Raw genomic sequence first — 12,450 nt, forward strand, 5'->3', positions numbered from 1 at the left:
AGTCAAAAACCTATCAATTTCCCCCTTAAACGTTCTCAATGACTTGGCCCCAGTAGCCCCAAATTCCACAGATTCACAACCCTCTGGCTGAAGGAAATCCTCATTTCAGTTCCATTGGGATGTCCTTTTATTCTGAAGTTGTGCCCTCAGATTATAGACTCTCCTACTGAAGGTTCTCTCCAAGTCCACTCTGTTCAGGCCTTTCAGTATTAAGTAGTTTACAATGAGATTCCTGAACTTCAGCGAGAGAGACCCAGGGATATCAAACACTCTCATGGTTCAGATTTAATTCCTGGGATTATTCTTGGTAACTCTCTAAGGTCCCTCTCCATGGCCACAACATCCTTCCTTAGATACAGCTCCAAAAACACATTGAGGTGGTGGCAGTGGAAAACTTTGAAAGCATATATTATTCATCAGTACCAATTTTACCAGATTATTACATAAAACTACAATCGATCCATCCAAATGCCATTTTCCCCCTAAATCTGAAAATTTACAATTTTACAAAACAGAAAACAGAATGAAAAATAAGTGGGGGGAAAAAAATCAAACCCAAATTATTACTCAAAAGTACAGGTTCAGAATACACAAACGGGAATTTAAGAACAGATATGGGCAGTATTTTCAGCATAAAGTAGTTCATTTGTCTAGAGAGTGAATAATGGCACAAAGTGATTCCATTTGCAATGCTAGTGAGCGTGTTCCAAGTTACATAGGAGCAGAAGTTGGCAAATCAGCCCTGTGTCTGCTGTAAAGAAGAAACTATAATTGTTCAGCACACCCCGTGTTAACAGAAGTCCTCTCAGAGCAGAAAGTGAAAGGAAAGGGGAAGAAAAGGATAGATTAAGACTTGGGTATAAACAACAGATCCTCAGAGAAAATGTTTCAGCTTCTGAATCACTAAGGCATAGAAGGCTGTAGACCTAGTGCTGGTAAATAGGATGATTAAGCATGAATACTTAACAGTTGTCAAAATAAAACTGGACACAAATCCCAAGATGTTCACACTCACCTGAACTGGCCCACTTCTATGTATTCAAACTGCTTTAGAACAAACCCAATGAATACCTACAATGAGAAGATAACTAAATCAGTCATTCCATTACATAAAATTTACAGCAGAAACAGGCCAAATGTCCTTGGTCCACAAGATCTTTTCTCTACATTTCGCCTCATCTTCTATAATTGATCATGCCCTTTGTTCCTCTCCAAAGATACTGCCTGAACTGCTGAATTCCAGCAGCATTTACCGTATTCCTCCAATGTCCAGCATCTGCAGAAACTCGAGTTTAAGAAACAGGTCAGTGTTTCATACTTCACAGATGCTGCCTCTTCCACTTGTTGTTTATTGAATTGTGTTAATTTTCCTTAATGTCAATAAACTCTAGAACTTATTTCCCCTTCACCTACTTGTTAGCTTCCCCTTTGTCACATTTATATTATTTGCTCCAAAGTGCCATTCCCCAGATAAAGAGGCTACCCCCAAATTCCTTACAGGAGTTATTAGTGGCCATCTTATAATTAAAGCTCCAAATTTTTCAATATCTAACTCCATCAGTAGAAACATCAATCCCACGTTTACCAATGATCACTTTAATTACCAGTCCTATCTTCCTTCACAGATACAGCTCCAGTTACAATATTATCCCTTCTTTTTTAGTTTCTATAATGCTCCCGTATCCTTTTCAATGCTTTTATTATTTCTAAATATACCTTACTGTAGTGCTGTGTGACCGGCTTCCTGCCTGTGTAACATATCCTAAGTGCATTAACAGTATGTTTAATACAAGAGATTCTGTAGATGCTGGAAATCCAGAGCAACACACACAAAATGCTGGAAGAACTCAGCAGGTCAGGCAGCATCTATTGAGAGGAATAAATAGTTGACATTTCAAGCTGAGACACTTCAACAGGACTAGAAAGGAAGAGGGAAGATGCCAGAATAAGAAAAATTGGGTAGGGAAAGGAGCACAAGCTATGCAACAAATCATAAAGATGTTTATGTATAATCACAAGATGAGAATGTCTAATATAACTTCAATCTATATGGTTATAGAGAGACTGTGTGTAGACACATACACAGAGTTGTAAGAAAATGCTTGTGAACCCTTGGCAATGAAAATATGGTCTGATTTTCAGCTGTCACAATAATAGACAAACACAATCTGCCTAATTAATAACACACACAAACAACTGTACTTTCCATGTGCTTCGTGAACACATTGTTTAATTATTCACAGTCCATGCTGGAAAAAAAGTATGTGAACACATACATTTAATAACTGGTAGAACCTCCTTTAGCAGTAATAACTTCCACCAAATGTTTCCTGTAGCTGCTGATCAGACTTGTACCACGGTGAGTAGCAGTTTTAGACTGCTCCATACAAAACTGTTCCAGTTCATAAATACCTAGGATACCTTGCATGAACAGCCCTCTTCAGGTCATGCCACAGCATCTCAATTTGGTTTAGGTCTGGTCTCTGACTTGACCATTCCAAACACAAACTTTCTTCTTTTTAAACCAATCTGTCATTAAGTTACTCATGTTTCAGATCATTGTCTTGTTGCATCATCCAACTTCTATTAAGCTTCAGGTGACAGACTGCTTCCTTGACATTCTCCTAGAAAATGCCCCAATACAATTTTGAATTCATTGTTTTCTCAACGACTACAAGCTGTCCAGGCCCCAACGCAGCAAAGCAGCTCAAAACCATGATGCTCCTTCCACCATGTCTCACAGTTGAGATGAGGTTTCGGTATTGGTGTGCAGTGCCTCTTTTCATCCAAACACAGCAGTGTGCATGTGCCATAAAATTCAACGTTTGTCTCATCTGTCCACAGAACATTGTCCCAGGGGTGTTACGGAATATCCTGGTGGTCTTTTGCAAACTTGAGATGTGCAGCAATGGTTTTTTTTTGGACAGCAGTGGTTTCCTCCATGGTGTCCTTCCATGAACACCATCTTGTTCAGTGTTTTTCTTATAGTGGACACAAGAACAGAGACTTCAGCGAGTTCTAGAGACTTCTGCAGGTCTTTTGCTGTTACCCTTGGCTTGTTCTTCACCTCCTTCAGCAATGCATGATGTGCTCTTGGTGTGATTTTTGCAGGATGCCCACTCCGAGGGAAAGTAGCAACAGTACTGAATTTCCTCCATTTGCAGACAATTTCTCTTACTGTGGATTGATGAACCCTCAGGACTTTAGAAATGCTCCTGTAGACTTTTCTACGGTCCTCTATAAGTTGCTCTGATCAAGGAAACAGATCTTTCTTGAGGAGTAGGCGCTGACAGTAATCTGACTTTGTGTCTTTTTATAGGGCAGGACACCCCTGCAATCTCAATTTATTGACTGGAACTCCTGACTCCAAACAGCTTTTGTTCACATACTTTTTTTGAACTTAGACTGTGATTGTTTAAATGGTGTACTCAGTATTAACAAGAAGTAGTAGAATTATTTGCGTGTTATTAGCTTAGGCAGATTATGTTTAGCTACTATTGTGACTTAGATGAAGATAAGACCACATTTTATGAGTAATTAATGCTGAAAAACAGGTAAAAAGTTCACAATTTTTATGTATATCTATCTCAAAGGAGTGTGCGTGTGTGTATAAAATATATACATTTCTTTGTAGTTATAATTTTATAGTATAAAATATACAAAATATTTAATGTATAACCCTTTACTATACAGAGGATCCTGATAATTAGGCCTTATTTTATTTATGACATTATTTTGCTTAATTGAGGCAGCAAACTGTTTCTAACTGGCAACAGTTGCAAACACTTGTGTGTCCATTAGACACTACACCGTGCTTAGAGTGAACAGTTTTTTTAATAGCGTCAGTTGAATGCGTACATGTTCAAAAAGCAGTCATTTTTGTCACCGACATATGGCGAGTCATAAGCAGTAACACAGGTCAGAACTGTTTCGTTCACTGCGGTTTCAAGTATTCAGGCTTGGAAATGCCAGGAACAGCCACGAGTGAAAATAAAACAATTTCACTACTTCAACATTTAGGAATGAATTATACACCATGGCATTGATTGTGTTTTAACTTGTTTTGTATTTCATTTGAATACATAATTTGTTACTCAGTTAAATGGTAGTTTGTCTCTTTTTTTGATACGTTTTAACTATTTCCATGAAATGTCAGCTAACTGGAGTAACTGTTTAAATGGACCAAACTACACTGGTCCCAAAGAGTCCTGATAAACCGGAACCACTGTATGTACAGTGTAAACATAATTCTATGTTTAATACAACTTACTTTTGAATGTTCTGAATGTTATTTCTCTATGTGCCTTCTTTACATTTATAACACTTGTAACTTGGTCGTTACTCTGAAACCTTGTGAACCCATTCCCTTATTTCTCAATCACAGTCATCCCCTTTCACCCACCCCAAAGAAACACACCATTATTTACTTAACAATGTTTACATTAATTTGCAATTTTTTTTTTACATTCTTCAAGTTTGCTTGTGCCTCCTTGCATTTTGAAGTAGTTTTCATCACTCACATTAATCAGTCTGTGTTCCACATTCCAACTAGTTTCTATGAATGGAGTCCTTCTGAAATTTATGCTTGGATTTATTAGTGTTCATCTGTTGCTTGAGGAACATACTTGCATGAAAGTGGCTCCGAGAAGATTCTTCGGTCAGTACTTAAGGATGTGACTTAAACTTAGTGGCCACTTTATTAGCTACAAGAGTGGAACCTGGTGTGCTTTTCTGCTGCTTTAGCCCATCCACATCAAGGTTCCACGTGCTGTGCGTTCAGAGATACCCTTCTGCATACCATTGTTGCAAAGCCTGCTTATTTAAGTTACCGTCACCTTCCTGTCAGCTTGAACCAGTCTGGTCATTCTCCGCTGACCTCTCTCATTAACAAGGTGTTTTCGTCCACAGAATGAAAACAAGGTGTTTTCACTCACTGGATTTTTTTTTTTGCACCATTCTCGGTAAATGGAGAGGTATGAAGGGCTATGGAGCTGGTGCAGGTCGACGGGAATAGGCAGTTTAAATGGTAAGGCACGGACTAGATGGGCCAAAGGGCCCATTTCTATGCTGTACTTTTCTAGAGAATGTTGTGCATGTAAATTCCAGCGGATTGGCAGTTTCTGAGAGATCTGAACCACCCCATCTAGCACTACAAAGTCACTTAGATCACATTTCTTTTTCATTCTATTGTTTGATCTGAACAACAGCAACCTCTTGGCCATGTCTGCATACTCTTATGCATTGAGTTGCTACTATATAATTGGCTGATTAGATATTTGTTCTAACAAACAGGTGTACCGTTACAACAGATTGTACTCTTTTCCATCGATGCTGCCTGGTCTGCTGAGTTTCTCCAGCATTTTGTGTGTGTTGTTTGGATTTCCAGCATCTGCAGGTTTTCTCTTGTTTGTACCTAATACAGTGGCCACTGAGTGCACATAGAAACGTTGAGCTAGCTATGCCTCCACTCCCTGGAAACAAACAATTCTGGAGGCTATCTGAATTGCTCAGAGGATTTTCCCTTCGTAGTGGATGGAAGTGGAAGAAGGGTGGTGAATAAAGGATCAGGTAAAATCAGAAAGATTAAAGAATTTATTTTCTGGACGTGTCATGATCTATCACTAAGACCTGTGGCAGACAAGTCCTTGAATGTGTTCATGGATAAGCTTCTGAATGGTGGGCTACTTGGAGTTGATTTAAGGCCAGCAAAGATCAGTCATAACATTATGGAAATTATAGACTCAAGGACTGCATTACACCAGTTCTTAACTTGCTATATTTACAGCTCTTAGTTTTGGAGTACTGAGAGGAAAAATGCAGTTGGTCACAATACAGGAGTAGTATGGATAACCAAAAATAAGAACTTTATTTGTTTATTTATTTGAAGTTTAGTGATACAGTGCAGACTAGGCCCTTCGAGCCACACTGCCCCAGTAACCCCTGACAACTCCAATTAATCCTAATCTCATCACAGGATAATTTACAATGACGATTTAACCCAGCTGGCATATCTTTGAACTATGGGAGGAAACCAGAGCATCTGTGGGAAAAGCACACATTCCACAGAGAGGATGCACAGAAAATCCTTACAGAATGGCCACGGAAATGAATTCTGAACTCTGGATCGCTTCAAGCTTTTATAGCATTGTGCTAACTGCTAGCCTACTATATGTACCGTGAAACCATCACTAATAACTCCTGTAAGGAACTTGGGAGTAGCCTCTTTATCCAGGGAATTGCACTTTGGAGCAAATAGTTATGACGTATGCATGGAGCAAGAACTACAATGGAGTAGTATATATGATTAAAGGTTTTTACTAAGTCGAATTTGAATGGTACACACTAGGCAATTTAGTGAGGGAGCATCAAACCAGGCTTGCCAAGACAAAAAACATGCACGCTCAAAAGCCTTTCTCGTTTAGGTGGCCCAGTCAATTTATCATGCGATCTATCGGCTGCTTATGCTTGTATGTATGTATATACACACATATACACATACATACAAACCCCGTTTCCAGAAAAGTTGGGATATTTTCCAAAATGCAATAAAAACAATAATCTGTGATATGTTAATTCACGTGAACCTTTATTTAACTGACAAAAGTACCAAGTAAAGATTTTCAATAGTTTTACTGACCAACTTAATTGTATTTTGTAAATATACACAAATTTAGAATTTGATGGCTGCAACACACTCAACAAAAGTTGGGACAGAGGCACGTTTACCATTGTGTTACATCACCTTTCCTTTTAATAGCACTTTTTAATAGTTTTGGAACTGAGGATACTAATTGTAGTAGATTTGCAATTGGAAATTTTGTCCATTCTTGCTTGATATAAGACTTCAGCTGCTCAACAGTCTATGGTCTCCGTTGTCTGATTCTCCTCCATGATGCGCCATACATTTTCAATAGGAGATAGATCTGGACGGGCAGCAGGCCAGTCAAGCACACGCACTCTGTGTCTACAAAGTCACGCTGTTGTAGCCTGTGCAGAATGTGGTCTGGCATTGTCCTACTGAAATAAGCATGGACGTCCCAGGAAGAGACGTTGCCTTGATGGCAACATATGTCTCTCTAAAATCCTAATATACGCCTCAGAGTCAATGGTACCTTCACATACATGCAACTCACCCATGCCGTGGGCACTGATACACCCCCATACCATCACAGATGCTGGCTTTTGCACCTTTCACTGATAACAATCAGGATGGTCGTTTTCATCTTTGACACGGAGAACTCAATGCCCATTTTTTTCCGAAAACTAGCTGAAGTGTGGACTCATCTGACCACAGCACCCGGTTCCACAGTCTTTCGGTCCATCTGAGATGAGCTCGGGCCCAGAGAACTCGCCGGCGTTTCTGCATAGAGTTGATGTATGGCTTCCTCCTTGCGTAATACAGTTTCAAGTTGCACTTCTGGATGCAGCGACGGACTGTGTTAAGTGACAATGGTTTTCCGAAGTACTCCCCAGCCCAGGTGGCTATAATTGTCACAGTAGCATGACAGTTTCTTAGGCAGTGCCGCACATTCAACAGTGGTTTCCGACCTTGCCCTTTACGCACTGAGATGTCTCTGAATTCTCTGAATCTTTTCACAATATTATGTACTGTAGATGTTGAAAGACCCAAATTCTCTGCAATCTTGCGATGGGAAATGTTCCTTTTGAACTGACTACCAATTCTCTCACGAATTTTGGCACAAAGGGGTGAGCCACGACCCATCCTTGCTCGCAAAGACTGAGCCTTTGATGGACGCTACTTTTATACCCAGTCATGATACCTCACCTGCTACCAATTAGCCTGCTTAATGTGGAGTCTTCCAAACCGGTGTTACTTGAATATTCTGTGCACTTTTCAATCTTATTTTAACTCTGTCCCAACTTTTGTTGAGTGTGTTGCAGCCATCAAATTCTAAATTTGTGTTTATTTACAAAATACAATTAAGTTGGTCCATAAAACCATTGAAAATCTTTTCTTTGTACTTTTGTCAGTTAAATAAAGGTTCATGTGAATTAACATATCACAGATTTTTGTTTTTATTGCATTTTGGAAAATATCCCAACTTTTCTGGAAATGGGGTTTGTGTGTGTATATATATATAAATAAAACCATATAACAATTACAGCATGGAAACAGGCCATCTCGGCCCTTCCAGTCCGTGCCGAACACTTACTCTCACCTAGTCCCACTGACCCGCACTCAGCCCATAAACCCTCCATTCCTTTCCTGTCCATATACCTATCCAATTTTACTTTAAATGCCTATATCGAACCTGCCTCTACCACTTCTACTGGAAGCTCCTTCCACACAGCTACCACTCTCTGAGTAAAGAAATTCCCCCTCGTATTACCCTTAAACTTTTGCCCCCTAACTCTCAAATCATGTCCTCTTGCTTGAATCTCCCCTCTCTCAATGGAAAAAGCCTATCCACATAAACTCTATCTATCCCCCTCATAATTTTAAATACCTCTATCAAGTCCCCCCTCAACCTTCTACACTCCAAAGAATAAAGACCTAACTTGTTCAACCTTTCCCTGTAACTTAGGTGCTGAAACCCAGGTAACATTCTAGTAAATCTTCTCTGTACTCTCTCTATTTTGTTGACATCTTTCCTATAATTCAGTGACCAGAACTGTACACAATACTCCAAATTTGGCCTTACCAATGCCTTGTACAATTTTAACATTACATCCCAACTCCTATACTCAATGCTCTGAATTATAAAGGCCAACATACCAAAAGCTTTCTTCACCACCCTATCTACATGAGATTCCACCTTCAGGGAACTATGCACCATTATTCCTAGGTCACTCTGTTCTACTGCATTCTTCAATGCCCTACCATTTACCATGTATGTCCTATTTGGATTATTCCTACCAAAATGTAGCACCTCACACTTATCAGCATTAAACTCCATCTGCCATCGCTCAGCCCACTCTTCTAACTGACCTAAATCTCTCTGCAAGCTTTGAAAACCTACTTCATTATCCACAATGCCACCTACCTTAGTATCATCTGCATACTTACTAATCCAATTTACCACCCCATCATCCAGATCATTAACGTAGATGACAAACAACATTGGACCCAGTACAGATCCCTGAGGCACACCACTACTCACCGGCCTCCAACCTCACAAACAGTTATCCACCACTACTCTCTCGCATCTCCCATCCAGCCGCTGTTGAATCCATTTTACTACTTCAATATTAATACCTAACGATTGAACCTTCCTAACTAACCTTCCGTGCAGAACCTTGTCAAATACCTTACTGAAGTCCCTATAGACAACATCCACTGCTTTACCCTCATCAACTTTCCTCGTAACCTCTTCAAAAAATTCAAAAAGATTTGTCAAACATGACCTTCCACGCACAAATCCATGTTGACTATTCCTAATCAGACCCTGTCTATCCAGATAATTATATATACCATCTCTAAGAATACTCTCCATTAATTTACCCACCACTGACGTCAAACTGACAGGCCTATAATTGCTAGGTTTACTCTTAGAACTCTTTATAAACAATGGAACCACATGAGCAATACGCCAATCCTCCGGCACCATCCCCATTTCTAATGACATTTGAAATATTTCTGTCAGAGCCCCTGGTATTTATACACTAACTTCCCTCAAGGTCCTAGGGAATATCCTGTCAGGACCCGGATATTTATCTGGAGTGAAGCTCGTACTCAGCCTCTGCTCGCTTTTTAAGTTGTCCCGCTGCCATATGGGCCAACTTTCACGCGCTTGCGCAGTTGTGCCCCGTTCAAACTTCGCCTCTGCCTGATTGAGCCAAAGCTGACTCACTCTGCCTCAGTCCACTCCGATGATGGCCGCTGTATATGGTGGTCTTTCTTTAATTTAAACCTTTGGCGCACTACGTCACGCGCCTGCACAGTCTAGTCTCTTTGCCCCGATCAGTTAAAAAAAAACAGCTTCTCTCCGAGCTTCTTTTAGCTCTTCCTTCTCCACCTCTTGCTGCGATTTAAATAACAGTTGAAAACTTCCTCTCCTTTTTAAACCTTTGGCGCACTACATCACGCGCCTGTGCAGTCTAGCCTCTTTGCCCTAATCAGTTAAAAAAACAGCTTCTCTCCGAGCTTCTTTTACCTCTTCCATCTCCACCTCTTGCTGTGATTTAAAAGTAGAAATGACTAGTAGAGTTTAATAACAGAGGAAAAATAACAACCCAGAATTCCATAAATGGAAAGTGAGACAACTGTGGAAAGAGAACAGGTCAATGTTTCGTGTCGATTATAATAGAAGTTGAGGTGAAATGGAGTGAAAGGATCTTATGGAACAAGAGCACTTAGCCTGCTTCTGCCTTGACTCAGTATTAATGAACAATAGTTCCTTTTCCAAAAGATATCCAGTAACAACATTTTAAAGCGCATCTACCTGCAACTGTTCAAAAGGGAAGTCTGTACCATGAGTTTCAGAAATGAAGCCTTGGGATTATTATGGCAGAATAGCACCATATAATCTGTTCACTGCACCTCTCTGTAGATTTAAGCACTGACTTTGTGTCCTGTAATAAACAAGCTCATGGTGACTAGAGTCAATTTAAGTAGCCTGGACAGGGAAAGAGAAAAGTCAAGAGAGGAGGGAGACGGCTGCTTTCAATTAGTATTTTTGACAAAGCTAGCCTACCTACAGCAGCTGCGTAAACACCTGTTTCATGCCTTGGGTAACTACCTCCCAGGAGTGAAAATAGTTCAACAGCACTTACTGCCTAAACCGTTAAGTGAAATGCACCCACTGGCGTGGAGGCAAAAGCTTTGCAAAACGTAGACAGGGAAGCAGAGCAAAGTCTGAAACATTATCTGGGCAGATTCAGTGAAAACCTCACATGATAAGGAAATGTGGGAAGGAGTCACCTTCCCCTGGTTTTCCTCCTCCTTCCCTTCCTCCCATGGTCCACTCTACACTCCTATGAATTTGCCCCTTCTTCAGTCCTTTCTTTCCTCCTACCCTCCACAGATGCTGTCTGACCTGATGAGTTTGTCCAGCATTTTCTATTTGTTACAATAAAGTAAAGCAGATTGGAACACTGAATGAAAGAAATGGGCCCAAGAAATTCTGGCAACAGAATTTAGTTTCCTGGCCAATTCCTTACTTTACTGAGAACCTAATGTCCTTCATAAAGCAGGTTTGGCAGTTATTCTTGGAGGCTCTTCAGCTCCTTGGACTATGACTGATTACCCTAATCTTGCAATTTTCTCCTCCTCCAAGTTGTGTTACTCAAAAAAGGCATTATTTCAACACTTGTTGTACTGCTATGAACAGCTGAGTAAGAACGAGATCCGGAATTCTGACCAGAAATATGCAAACCAAACACTGCTAGAACAGTCACAATTGGCAAATAATCTTTCTTAAACATCGATTTCTCCAACTTCAGGGTATTTTTTCTATTCCCCACTCTGGCTCCCTTCTTACCTCTTCTCCTCACCTGCCTAACACCTCCCCCTAGTGCCTGGGAGAATGTTACCCAGGATATGGACGTGGACTACAGACTTTTTTTTCAGTCTTATAGTTTTTTTTATATTCTGAATCTTTTTGCCCAATCTTTCTCATTTGTTTTTGTACAGGACAGGGGGATTATGGGGTCGATGTGCCTGTTCTGTTTTGGTTTGTTTTTTTGTGCAGGGAGGAAGATCATGTTGCCATTCTTTTCTTTCTTGGCTCTGCGGCTATCTGGAGAAGAAGAACTTCAGAGTTGTATACTTCAATAATAAATGAACCTCTGAACTTTTGAATCCAGGGCTGAAATGGCAAATACCAGGGTCATAATTTCAAGGTGTTTGGAAGAAATTATATGGGGGGGGGTGATATATCAGAGTGTAATGCCATGTCAGGGGTGGCGATAGAGGCAGATACATTAGGGGCATGTACAGGCACATGGATGATAAAAAAAATGGTGGACAATGTTAACGGGAAGAGTTAAGGGCCAGTACAACATCATGAACAGAAGGGCCTGTACTGTGCCGTACTGACTGATGTTCTAAATCACCTTGCAATCTTTTTAGCTTACCCTTGTGTACTTTCATGAATCAGATCTCACTTTATTCTTCATTACGTTATTGTTTTCCCTTGTACAAACTCAATGCACTGCTGTAATGAAATGGTCTGTATGGATACAATGCAAAATAAAGTTTTCACTGTACGTGACAATAAAGTGAAAACAATTTATCCTCTGTTCCCACTCAACACACGTTTGACTTGTGCCACGGTGTACTGTTTCTAACTAAAGCAGACACGAACCTGATCCGAGTCCAGCAGGCAGTAGTTCACCCTGAGTTGTACCAGCTGAGTCAACAAATCAAGCACTTGTCTTTGCAGGTGAACTGATGTGGTTGTGGTATACTGCTTCAAAGCCTTGATGACGAGAGGCTCAAAGAGACGGATGTAGTTGTGTATCGTATTCTAAAGTTTGAGAGAGAACACA

General features: G+C 40.3%; 1 protein-coding gene across 6 annotated transcripts in view; it reads right to left on the reverse strand.

Annotated features, from left to right (window-relative positions):
* Window positions 1–12,450, reverse strand: part of htt (huntingtin) — a 246,898-nt gene that overhangs the window by 82,458 nt on the left and 151,990 nt on the right. For all 6 annotated transcript variants that reach the window (XM_073047912.1, XM_073047911.1, XM_073047909.1 and 3 more), the window contains 2 exons: window positions 12,267–12,428; window positions 1,016–1,071 (listed from right to left, as the gene is read on the reverse strand). In XM_073047912.1, the coding sequence (XP_072904013.1) occupies window positions 1,016–1,071; window positions 12,267–12,428 (218 nt within the window). The remainder of the gene's footprint in view (window positions 1–1,015; window positions 1,072–12,266; window positions 12,429–12,450) is intronic.

Source organism: Hemitrygon akajei, chromosome 6, assembly GCF_048418815.1.
Source record: "Hemitrygon akajei chromosome 6, sHemAka1.3, whole genome shotgun sequence".
NCBI lineage: Eukaryota > Metazoa > Chordata > Chondrichthyes > Myliobatiformes > Dasyatidae > Hemitrygon > Hemitrygon akajei.